This window comes from Danio rerio, chromosome 6, assembly GCF_049306965.1.
Source record: "Danio rerio strain Tuebingen ecotype United States chromosome 6, GRCz12tu, whole genome shotgun sequence".
Classification (NCBI taxonomy): Eukaryota; Metazoa; Chordata; class Actinopteri; order Cypriniformes; family Danionidae; genus Danio; species Danio rerio.
In genome coordinates, this window is record NC_133181.1 from 48,298,302 (window position 1) to 48,312,271 (window position 13,970).

General features: G+C 36.4%; 1 protein-coding gene across 9 annotated transcripts in view; it reads left to right on the forward strand.

The window, feature by feature from the left end:
- Nucleotides 1-13,970, forward strand: part of cntn4 (contactin 4) — a 445,220-nt gene that overhangs the window by 375,410 nt on the left and 55,840 nt on the right. For all 9 annotated transcript variants that reach the window (XM_009302657.4, XM_073953300.1, XM_068221777.2 and 6 more), the window contains 1 exon segment: nucleotides 8,456-8,583. In XM_009302657.4, the coding sequence (XP_009300932.1) occupies nucleotides 8,456-8,583 (128 nt within the window).

Below are 13,970 nucleotides of genomic sequence, written 5' to 3' on the forward strand. Positions count from 1 at the left end.
CTATTCTCCTACAAAAAAATAAATAAATAATTGAACAAGAGGCACAGGAGAGAGCATTAACCAATCATCAGGAAACAAATTATGACTGAAGCCAATTCACACAGGTTTCTGGCAGGGGCTTTTGGCCAGAAAAGGCAACAAGCATTTAGCTCACACTTTCCAGTTTATGATTTCAGCATGCCTTTTAATAATACCTCCCATCTGTCTTCTCCAGCCCAACATTAAAGAACATATTAGCTCGCGGTTGCCTCAGTGGCATAGATGTTTTTTGCAGCAACTCTAAGTGCACTTCTGGGGAGATTTGAGAATTGCCTGCATCCCTTGAAAGCGCCTTGTCGTACAGGCTTGTATCCCTGTAGGAGATTTACGGCTGTCCTTATTAGCTGTTACAAACGGGAGATGAGGAGACCAGCACTCAGGTTTATCTCGCCGGTGAATTATTGATAGGTCTTGGTTCGCTCAGACTGGATGGAGGGACTGGTGTGCTTGTCCAAGAATAGACATGCTCTCGAAGTATGTTGAAGACCACAGATTCAGCCTTAGGAGTCACCTCGGTTTGAACCCATCAATGTCAGAGCGAATCCGTCAGGTTTGCTTACTCTGCTGAGTAGGTCAGCTTATGAATTTTCATGCTGGTTTTTACTGGTTAGTTCTCATGCTGGGGGATCTGCATAGCCAAATTTGGTGGTTAAATTGGTTGAAATGGCTTCTTTGGTTTGTTTGTGAATTGTAAAGGTCTGCAAAATTGCAATGTTTAAAGTGCACAGTAAGGGTTTTTGTTTTCTCCTTAAGAAAGGGATTATTCTGAATTATTCTGAACTACCTGAAGTGAATGATCAGTAATTTCTGCTTTACTTACTGCAAAAACTTGACTAGGTTTTTAACAACGCCATATTTTTTTTTCGTAAAATTAATGCTGAAGGACATCAAAACTAACTAACTTCAAACTTAAAGAAAGCTGCCAGAAATAAACTATAAAATTACCGATTTGTTTTACTGTGTAGCTAATGATGATTTGCATGTAATGTTTAGCATGTAATCTAGCCCACTGATAGACACTGTAAGTGTCCTATTATACACATGGCGCAATAAAATGCAAGACGTGTTTTGCACAATTTCTTGCTCTTTTCAGACCAGTGCAACCCTAATTTTCATCTTTTGCTCCACATTGTTAAAATAGATAATCCATTTGCATCACTTTGTGGACTCATAGGTGTGCTGGTTTATAAAGGAGGTGTGTTAATGTGCATTGTTGGCACATTGCTATTTTGAAAAAATGAAATAAACCGCACCATTGACCAACTGAAAGCAGGTCTAAAGTCCAGCGCATAGGTTATGCACCACTGAAGATCCAAAACGCTTACACATTGCATAATATGCACACACTGTAAAAAATTCTGGCTTCCACCCAATTTCTTTACGTTGTCCCAACACAAATAAATTAAGTTTACTTTTTTTTTTTTTTTTTTTTTTTACAAAATGAAGTGGATTAAAAAAAAACTATTATTTGTTCCCCCAAAAAATGAGGAATTGTGTTGAATTAACTTATTTTAAATAAGTAACTTGAACATGTAACAAAAATCATTTTTAGAGGGCAGGATGTACAGCAATACACAAATCTCTTTAAATTTGAAAATAAATAAAGGATTAAAATGTTACAACAATTATTATTTTTTAAATAAATATAAAAGCCACTGCCTTCATGCCTTAACTTGGGGTGTTTTTTTCAGTTTAATCATAACAATTTGCATTTGTATAATGTTATTATTATTAGCATTAATATTTATTATTTGCATATTTATATTTGTTTTAATAAAAACTAGTTTAGATTGGTCCCTCTATCAGTTTTGCATCACCTTATGGGGCATAAGAACAGAAAGTGGATTTGGATACAACTCAGTTTTTTTTTACAACACTTTGTTATTATTGTTCATTTATTATTTTTTTTTGTTTGCTGGAAATTAGAACTGAATTTGAAAATAGTTTTGAAACAAATCTTTGAGCCCAACAAACAAATTAAACATGGAGGCTAATGGATGCCTTTAGTGGAGTGCGTACAACACCGTTTCCTTATCCACGAAAGTAAAGGAGTAAATAAAGTGTAAAAGTCAAGAAAGGGGAAAGTAAAGAGGCCAAATGGAGGAGGCTCATTCTTTATTCTTGCCCTGCAGATGGTCTGTTTTCTCGATAGTTAAGCATTCAGTTTATAAGCATTCAGTCTTGTTGCATTATGTAAAGGATTTTTTTTTTTTTAAATCTTAAAAGAATATTGTTGAGTGGAAAGAGCAAATGAGCAAATGACAGCAGAGCAGAGCATGCTCAAAAAGGTAAGGTGGGGCTTAAAGAGCCATATCCTTAATTGAACCTTCTCAGACAGTAAACAGTTCTACAAAGGAGATTAATAAGTGTAGAATTTAAACAGATTTTTGACTTTTGACTAATATGAATTTGCATATTGCATTTAAAATAGTATCAGTGGCACCTAATTGCTCAAATCATGACAAACCTGTGCACATCCAGAGATATGCTTCTGCAGCTTAATAGGAACCTTGTAAATGTACTTACTCGTGATAGAAATGTGAAAAATAAGAGACCTCCTGTAATTGCCATGTAGGACAAACAGTTGAGATATTGGTTTTTCATTGCCGGTGGCCTCACTTTATATTTTTACACCAGGATCTGAAATCCATGCACAAGCTCTATGTGTCAGAGTATTTTTTATTTGTATAACTGTAAGAATTGTCTAAAGGTGGAGAGGGAGACAGGGAGAATAGCCTTATAAAGAGATGGGAAAACAAATGCATCTCATAACTCATAAAACATCACCAACAGCTGCAGAAGCAGGAGAGCGGCACAAAAAGCAGGTCATTCCTTGATCTAGATAAGACAATGTGCTGGCCTATTTGTCTGTAATCTCTGGAGGTAAGGTGCATATAATGGAGGAGTAAGAGAGAGAGAGAGAGAAGGGAAAGAAGGGGAAAACTTCACTACTATCATTGATAAACTGTATTTAACCTGCTTTGTTGTGACCTGAAATTGTTTTGCAAATCCCTGTCTGTATGCATAGTGTATGAACTATCATTCTAAAGTTTAGACTGTGAGACTACTTAAAAAGGTTAATATAATGACATGCCTATCCATCCATTCATTCATCCATCCATCTACAGTAGTATCCATCCATCCATCCATCCATCCGTCTGTCTGTCTGTCTGTCCGTCCATCCATCCATCCATCCATCCATCCATCCATCCATCCATCCATCCATCCATCCATCAATGCATCCATCTATCTATCTATCTATCTATCTATCTATCTATCTATCTATCTATCTATCTATCTATCTATCTATCTATCTATCTATCTATCTATCTATCTATCTATCTATCTATCTATCTATCTATCTATCTATCTATCTATCTATCCATCCATCTATTTATCTGCTGTATCTATTCATCAATCAATCCATTCATTCATCTATCTATCTATCTATCTATCTATCTATCTATCTATCTATCTATCTATCTATCTATCTATCTATCTATCTATCTATCTATCTATCTATCTGTCTGTCTGTCTGTCTGTCTGTCTGTCTGTCTGTCTGTCTGTCTGTCTGTCTGTCTGTCTGTCTGTCTGTCTGTCTGTCTGTCTGTCTGTCTGTCTGTATGTCCTTCTGTCTGTCCATCCATCCAGTCATCCGTCGTATACATCCATCCATCCATACATCTATCTATCTATCTATCTATCTATCTATCTATCTATCTATCTATCTATCTATCTATCTATCTATCTATCTATCTATCTATCTATCTGTCTGTCTGTCTGTCTGTCTGTCTGTCTGTCTGTCTGTCTGTCTGTCTGTCTGTCTGTCTGTCTGTCTGTCTGTCTGTCTGTCTGTCTGTCTGTCTGTCTGTCTATCTATCTATCTATCTATCAATCTATCTATATGTCTGTCTGTCTATCTGTCTGTCTATCTATCTATCTATCTATCTATCTATCTATCTATCTATCTATCTATCTATCTATCTGTCTGTCTGTCTGTCTGTCTGTCTGTCTGTCTGTCTGTCTGTCTGTCTGTCTGTCTGTCTGTCTGTCTGTCTGTCTGTCTATCTGTCTGTCTATTTGTCTATCTATCTATCTATCTATCTATCTATCTATCTATCTATCTATCTATCTATCTATCTGTCTGTCTGTCTGTCTGTCTGTCTGTCTGTCTGTCTATCTATCTATCTATCTATCAATCTATCTATATGTCTGTCTATCTGTCTGTCTATCTATCTATCTATCTATCTATCTATCTATCTATCTATCTATCTATCTATCTATCTATCTATCTATCTATCTATCTGTCTGTCTGTCTGTCTGTCTGTCTGTCTGTCTGTCTGTCTGTCTGTCTGTCTGTCTGTCTGTCTGTCTGTCTGTCTGTCTGTATGTCCTTCTGTCTGTCCATCCATCCAGTCATCCGTCGTATACATCCATCCATCCATACATCTATCTATCTATCTATCTATCTATCTATCTATCTATCTATCTATCTATCTATCTATCTATCTATCTATCTATCTATCTATCTATCTATCTATATTTAAATTTATCTAACTTGTTTGTTTGTTTTTTAATTTTTTAATAGGTATTTTTATGAGTAAGTTGGAAAAAAAACATGCTCTGAATTGTTTACATAATTTTGAACTGTTGTAAAAAAAATGAATTCAATTAATTTTCTTTTCGGATTAGTAGCTTTATTAATCTGGGATCGCCACAGCAGAATGAACCGCCAACTTATCCAGCATATGTTTTATGCCGCGGATGCCCTTCCAGCCGCAGCCCATCACTGGTAAACTACCATACATACTCACTTACACACACACACACACACACACACACACACACATACACACACACACACACACACTTAAACACTATGGTCAATTTTAGCATAACCAATTCACCTGTACTGCATGTCTTGGACTTGTGGGGGAAACCAGAGCAACTGGAGGAAACCCACATGAACACGGGTAGAACATGCAAACTCCACACAAAAATGCCAACTGACCCAGTCGAAGCTCGAACCAGCGACCTTCTTGCTGTGAGGCGATTGTGCTACCCACTGCACCACCTTACATAAATATGTTACATCAAATAATTTATAATATTTTTTTTCCATTCTTTGAAACTGTATTTTAATAAAAATTGTGTGACATTAAAGAAGACACTAAATTTTTTTTAATTTAAAATACATGATTTGTGTATAAAATCACATACTATGCCGACAGAATATGTAAATAATGTTTTACTAAATATACGGTTAAATGACCAAAATACAGCATGTTATACTTAAGATTGTTGGTGATTTCTCCGGTAAGGTGAAAGTGAGTGACAGATGCTGAGGGCTTCTTTCCGCTAGATGTTTTGAACACGGCTGTAGGGATTTTCTTTGGCACTAAGGTCAAGCACTGAAGTTCCAATTCATCCCAAAGGTGTTCAGAGGGGTTCATGTCTGGGCTTTGTGCGGGCTAGTAAACTTCTTCACACTCGGTAAACACATTCCCTCCTGCCATCCAATCAAAAACCACTCTACAGTACATTCTGTTAATGTCTGTCTATGGAGAGTGCATGCTTACACACATGTTAATAGCCAAATGCGCGTGGAAAGCTAAGCATGTTTTCCTTCTCTCTTTTACAATATGTACACCAAATTATCACTGACACACTCCAGCTGTGTTAATTAGAAATATATTATTTATTGGGGGTCCTCCCAGAGTCATTAATGAAATCCACAGTTTGTGCAAAATGGATTATTTATATTCAATGTTTTGTCCACACCAATTAAACATCTCTTCCCCCAAGCTATCACAGCTTTTCAAAATAGAACCATCTATAATAGGGCACCATGTTGTTTTTTCCCCCCTTTTTTTCTTCCTCTCTCGTTTTCTCTTTCTTTACGCACACTCATAACATTATTGTGTATAACTCGCTTATGACTCACTCCTTCTTGAGTATCGTGGGCAGAATAATTAGAATGCCATCATGAATTAATGAAGCCCTCCCTTTTTTTTCTCCTTCATCCTCAAGGTCTCCGCATCATGCGTTTTATCTTTGAGGATGTGTGTTTTTTAAGTCCTTTTATGTGTGTATGCATTATCATTTTTAAAGGCCAGTATTGTGCAAATATCATTTTGTATTTGAATACTTTGAGCAGATTTTTCTTTTGACCCACATAAAAAAACAGGTGTTCAATTTTGCATTGGTTTGATAACCATTTAAGAATGAAAAGTTGAGCCTAAAAGTAAATTGTATTGTTTTTAAAGAGCCTCTATTATGAGTTTTTGAAAATGGCCAGTGTGTAACACAGCTCTAAGTGAAGTGAAATATCCAGCTAAGGCTTAAATCTGAAGGTGCACCATTCATTCATTCATTCATTTTCTTGTCGGCTTAGTCCCTTTATTAATCTGGGGTCGCCACAGAGGAATGAACCGCCAACTTATCCAGCAAGTTTTTAGCAGCGGATGCCCTTCCAGCCGCAACCCAGCTCTGGGAAACATCCAAACATACACACACACATTCATACACTACGGACAATTTAGCCTACCCAATTCACCTGTACCGCATGTCTTTGGACTGTGCGGGAAAACGGAGCACCCGGAGGAAACCCACGCGAACGCAGGGAGAACATGCAAACTCCACACAGAAAAGCCAACTGAGCTGAGGATCGAACCAGCGACCCAGCGACCTTCTTGCTGTGAGGCGAACGTGCTACCCACTGCACCTCTGCGTCGCCCGAAAGTGCACCATGTTTAAAACTATTGATTCATCTATATAAGAGTTGACTCATTGTAGTTCGAATGAATTGCCACAGTAACTAGTCTTGAGCCATGTTGGTGTTGGCGTGACATTGATACGGAACTCCAGCCCCACTTATTTGTTGCACGTGCAGACCCAAGAAAACCCGGGCCCCGCCCACAAACACTGTAGAAAGAAAAAGAGAAAGACAAACACAGTAACAGATCACGGCTAAATCATGTCGTGTAGACGCTGTGCTCTGGAGTGTAAGGGAAAGTTAGCGTTATTTTCCCTACCCAAAGATGAGGCTGTGAAGAGTCAGTGGTTGAAGTTTATTTTTGCAAAAATACCTCAGCATTATAGCCCCAGCCTTGTGCTGTGTCACCGTCATTTTTCTGACAAGTGCTTCAGCAAACTACACGATTACAATGGGGGATTCATTGACCATTTGCTAAAAGAAGGATCAGAGAAGACTATGGATGTATGGGACTTTGTCAGTGCTTGAACGGAACTTTACAGTACACAGCTCATAGATCAGTTTCTTCCACCATTTCACAAGTGTAAGTAAGTGAGATTAAAATGGCTGCCTCCTTGTTTTCTCTAGCTTGCAAATTATGTATTTAATTGTGTTTTGTTACTTGTAACTGCTTGTACTGTCTCTGGTTAACTCTTTATATTCTCATTTTGCGTCTAAAACAATGTTGAAAATGCGACACATGCTGCGTTGTTTACGGATTTAAATGTGCGTTCGTGAGCTCGCGATCTACTATTATTTGTCGTTGTTATGACCACTGTCAGCTATTCATGTGCGACGGTCAAGTTTCAAAATAGTTCAGCTTTTGCCATTGTGTGGATTAATACTGAATTTGTGTCATTGTTTTACTTTTGGTGAAGAATAGAGCAATATGCTGGTGTTAAACTGCATTGCTTTAATGCACTCCTGCATTGGGTTCACACATACACTCTGCACTCTGACTACTTCAAAGTTGTTGGTAAGCCGTGGTGAGCAGTTCTTGCACTGAACGCAGTTGACCAATCATAATAGACTGGGTCATCGGACCGATCAGGGCAGATTAGCAACGTGCTAAGGAGGAGTTTGGGAACAAATGAATCGCTGGATGAATCTTATGAGAGTCATTTGGATAATTAGGTAAAAATAAATCATATTATAAAAAAAATGAAAGTGTTTTTTTTTTTTTTACCTTGCATGCATATCACACTGTTGTTAGAGACCACCAAAACCATAATATAACCTTTTTTTAATGCATAATAGGGGTTTTTAAATGGAAAATATTTATGAAAACTTGTCCAACTACATCTTTTGGGGAAGAAAAACATAAATACAAAATTTCAGCAACTCCCTCATTCCTCCTAAAAAACATTTTGACAGCAACTTCTTGAAGGTAAGGGTTTGACAAGACAAAAGATTCATAGCTATGTGCAAAAACCTTCAAAACTCTCTCAAAATTGCACTCTTTTTCCTGAAATGGTCTCTGTAAGAATGTCTTGAACGTCTTGCATCACCCTTAAAATCTCTCCAGATGTCTTGAGTCTTAAATAGCCACAAAGCCCGATGCTGTTGTACTTTTATCTTGTCAAAAAATAAAACGGTTTTGCTGATTGCTGGCTTAAAGTCACAGAAGCACTCTGGAGTAAATATCACATGTTTGCTTTGTAGGATTGCTGTATTGGAGAGTGGAAGCCTTCGGATATCCAATGTCAGCAAATCTGATGCTGGATCGTACACATGTGTCGCCCATAACCAGTTTGGTGAAGCCAGCAGCTTAGGAAACCTGCTTGTGAAAGGTATTTGCTTCAATTATTTGCTGTACAATTGGAAGATTGTTTTGGTTTATTACAGTTGTTTGTTATATAAAGTTGGTCCATTAAAATAATTACAAGTGGCATCTGATTGTGGAAAAATGGGGTTGAAAGTCATGTCTAAATTAATTTATTTTGTCACATCTTCATCTGATATATAGCAGGGGAAACAAAATATTCAACAGGTCACAATTTTTCTCAGAAAACATATTTCTAAAGGTGCTGTTGACTTTTGAAAGGTGCTGTTTTGACTTGAATTTTCAGCAGATGTTGGTAACAACCAGTGAAATCCATATATAAAGAAAACAAATCTAGTTCCAGTGGTAACAAATTATAAATACTCAAGATACTGTAACTGAGTAGTTTTTCTCAGGAATTGTACTTTACTAAGTAGTTTTATAAATGTGTACTTTTACTTTCCCTTGAGTACATTCTTAGTGCAGTATCGGTACTTTTACTCCACTGCTTTCCTTCAACCTACAGTCACAACTTTATTTCTTTCTTGCATATAATGATTGACTAAAGTAGAAAAATCAGTCCTCTGTTTCCTGTCCAGTCAAATCGCACATAGAAAGTAAATTGCATCATACTGAGCAACCTCAATACATAGGCGCTTTATAAATGCAGCAAACCTTTTGGAAGCATTAAGAGTGTTCAAGAAGATGTCCAAAATCTTTACACGCAATGATGCACAGACTTTTTAGAGACCGTATCTCACTGAGGAGAAAATGAAGGATGTCGACTGTATGATGACTGAAATCACCAAACAGCCTTAAACAATCACTAAATGGAACGGATGAAAAATGGGAAGAAAAAACTGAACGATGGAAGAAACTAATGAAGGATCAAATAAATGAAGAAAAGATTCAAGGAAGGACTGAACAAACAAAGGAAGGAATGAAGGAGGGATGGAAAGAAGGAAGGAAGAAAGGAACAAATGAATGAACGAACAAACAAACAAACAATCTAATGAAGGAACAAAAATATAAACAAACAAATGAAGGACCAGATGAATGAACAACAAGCACAAATAATGTGTCCACATCATCTCACTTAGTGGGAGCAGAGTATTCGCCAATTGGCAGAGTATATTTGAATAAGACCCACCTTCTAAATAGTGTATTTGAAGTGTTGCTTGTGAGCAGCGTATATTTCAGAGCGCGCATAAAGTTTTGTGCACAAACAAAGGAAATCAGAGCATAAGCAAAAAGATTCAGATGCTCGTATTTAGTGGTGTAACGGATCAGAAATCTCATGGTTCGGATCACATATAGTTTTTTTAGTCACGGATTTGACCATTTTTCGGATCAGTCAAAAAGGGTGGAGACAAATAGAATTTGCTTTCCATTTTCACAAAAACAGTACCGCAAGAAAGTTTTGGTTTCAACAAACAGAACTTAGAAGCTGTAACTTTGTTAAAAATAAAATTAAGAAAAAAATCAGCTGAATAAAAATAAATTGTAAACTATTCAGTAGTGTGAAAGATTCACTGTTACAACTACTGTTGCTGATAGCTCTAAATGTATAAAGTGTATATTTAGTACAAAATGTACTGTATAGTTAAATATATATTTAATCTAATTTTCACTAAATGATTTAGTTATTCACTAATACATGTTTCATTGCCAGATGTATCATTTTTAAAGAATTATTCAGGTGCATATTTTTTAATGGCTGGTTGTCGCCACCTATTGGTTAAATGATAAAATTGCTGCCCACAACTTTTATTTTTGAGCGTCGTTAAATGCACATGATGGTCATCTTAGAATTTACCATAAACATCAGTGGTTTTTATGAACTATTTTTATGAACTATAAACTATAACATTAATAAACATATTAAAATCACCATCATGTATAATTTTTGTTGTTGAGATCCTGATCTTTTAATGATGTGCAGCTACACTGGATGCATTAATGCAGGCTTAACAAGTAGTGACATTAAACACATTTATTAAACTAAGAAACCCACCACATCCCGAATAACCTATCACGGCATCTTCCTTCATCTTTATATTTTACAGGAGAGCCTAAATTCTTTCATACAAGTGATTTGAATGCAGCGAGAGGCAATCTCTCTGCGATTTGTTACAAATTTAGGATTAATCTACTAGTAAAAAATGTATTAATTTGTGATCCGTATGAATCAAGGATCAACCATGATCCGCTACACCCCTACTTGTATTATATAAATGTGCTCTTGACTTGTAATTTGCTCACGACATTTATTATTGAAATAACGCCATATATTTTGATTTTGGATTGAACCCATCATGAAACTGTGTGGAAGACTGTACTTTCTTCACCATCTTTAAGCAACCATTGGTTGTGCTTTCCAAGGAGCCACTTAAGAACTGTTTATGTAGGTCTGATCTGTTTCTCCATTAATAGAATTTATAACAATTGCTATACTGTTTGGCTGGTTTGTGCTTGTTTAAGTGAGTTAGTCTATCGTTATTAATGAAAATGTGTATAATCCATACAATATGTGAAGCTGATTGGTTGATTCTTGTCACATGACATGCAGTGCACCTTGGTATATTGATTAATATGTTAATATGTATGGAATTAATATGTTTTTTAACTCGCTACACTATTGGCTCAGTGCCGCACCATCTCCATTTGAAATAATGAACACGAGCGCACAAGAGACCTGGTAGGTATCACACATCCAGCCCAGTCTTTTTTATATGCTCATCTGTATTTTGTCTAAGTAGGGTATACCTTCCAAAGCTATCTGATCTTATCCAAGTGCAATCCTTTTATTTCCTAATGAGATGAAGGAGTGTAGTGTCAGAACAGCAGCATGGGGAACCCGGAGGGACCCAGATCACACTTGTGTTGAGTCACTGGAGCAGTGAGTTATTATGCTGTATTAAATATGAATGAGAGGTGGGTGTGCGGAGCTGAGCGTGTTCACTTAGGAGTGTTCTAAGGCTGTGGGGATTTTCAGGATGTAAGCACAACTCAGCGGAGGTCTCCGTACTCTGCAACGTGTGTGTTTTACCTCCCTCACCGCTCTCTGGTCTTTCCTCTTTTTCTCCGGTGATATTTCTGCAAATTAGTTTCATAAAAAGCATTTCGGCTGCAATTAATAAAATGGGATGCCTGTGTACAGATTCTGATGTAATTGGGATCTCTTGAACTTAAGATGTGGAAGGTTGTGGGTGATTCAGAATTTAATTGAGACTGAAATCATGGCTTGACAAATTCTTTTGTTCAGGGTATGTTTAGACATCATCCGTTTTTCCGACTAAAACTATTTTGGCTATTCATTTAAAATACAATGGCATTCTGTTGCCAGATCTTGGTGGAAAATCAGCAAAAAGGAACAAGTCCATTACAAACTGAGGAAAATCCAAATACTCATATAGAGACTAGTACCAGTAAATCATTATCTGCATCTGACCACTTTAATAACTCTAATAAACTTGATTGATTTATGAGGCAAACCTCAACAACAAGCCCACAGATGGCTGTAACAAGTGGAAATGGTAATAGGAGCTCAAAAACCACAACACATCTGTTGTCAGGTTTGTTGCTGTCATATTAAATTGATCAAAAATAGTGAATACCTAAAACACAAACCTACTGACTGCTACTATGATTGCCAACCATGCAGTTTCGTCATGCTCTATAGGCTTAAAAACTGAACAATTTTTGGGAATTTACTGGTCTAGATGGGTTTTAAAGTGTTTATAGCATTACTTAACCATATCCATATGCTATTTCTTAAACTATACAGTTTTATACTTATATTACATGTTTGCTGAATGATAATTAAAGAATTTAAAGAGTCACGAAACACTAAAACACATTTTTTGAGATGTTGACATTCATATATGTGTCACACGTTGCTAAAAACACTATTAGGACACATATATTTCACAAAAAGAGAAAATTGGTTGTTTTTTTGTTGTTCTGGGAAAATTTGTTCTTCTAGTTTAAAAAGAATCGCCCTCAAGGCAATTAGATCCTTGTGTAAATTCCAGTGTGGAGACTGGATGTCTCTACCGGTGGGTACAACATGACGTCTTTCAGTTTTCATCAGTAATTCAAGAGATAGACTTGGTTTGCACCAATCAACGCGCTCTATTGTGAACTTCATTAATGATATACATGATAGCTTCGAAGACTGTTTTTACTTGATACAATGTTCAGACGGCAGAGAGACGCCATGTTGTGTTGCCAACCCTAATAAAAACAAGTGGAGGAAGAAGAATTGTTATGAGACATGGGTCAGCAGTGTTGCGTTTATTAATGTGCTGCAACAAAGGTTTTGTTTTCAATTCCCCGCTTTGAGAGCACAGCTGGACTTACATGTGGATTATAGTGGTCTGCTAACATGCGACAAAAAGTAAAAGTATGGCATTTGTAAGGAAATTTTTTTACCTAAGAGCTTTTCGCATCTGGACATGTTGAAATCCAGATTTGCCACTCATCTCCTTTATAAAAAAGAAGCAGTTCCAGTTGGTGTTGATTGTCCTTTGTCTACGGATTTGGTAAGTGTGTGATTAGTGTCTTTGTTTATGTTTATTCAGATGCCAAAGTTAGTTGGTATCATCAGCAGTACTCTTTTAGTTTTTAAAGTACCTTGGTACCTTAGTCAAAATGATTTAGTCACTAAGTTTACAATACATTAATGTAACTACAATATTATGGGCTGAAAGATCCGCTGTATATGTTGCTCTCTGAATGTAAACATGTAAACACCTTAATCTAACTATTACTGCCGTGTAGGATTTTCGCCGCATTTTGTGACAGAATAGTCTATACACATACAGCTCTCTGTTACTAATCTCTGCCCCTACCGAATGCATCTGAGTTACAGAGAAATGCGGAGGGTTTTTTTTTTCTTCCATATTATTATATTACAAATTCCATTTTAACTATCCAATAGCTTGTTTGTCATGGGGGGGGGGCATGCTTGAAATGTTCCTGAATAAAAGTGAAAGTGCCAAACTGCAGTTAAAGTTGACAATTTGATATTTTTATTAATTAATTTTGGAATAAAGTTGTAACACAAAATGTGGAAAAAGTGAAGCGCTATGAATACTTCCCAGTTGCACTGTATTATTTAAGGTCACTTAATATAAAGTGGGAGCAAATATTTATATTTTTGCTGCCTGACAATTATATTCCAAATTATTAATACAAAAAATGATGCACATTTTTTACCGCTGATTTTTAACAACAGTATTTTTTACCTCTTACAGAATCCACTGAAACCACCTACCTCTTACAGAACCCACTGAAATAAATCATATATGTGATAAATTATAACATTATGGATCATGGAAAGGAGTTAATTAAGGCTGTTTTGAGCAGTCCAGATTGTCCTTTTTTCATATAATCTTCTTTTTAAATTAGATC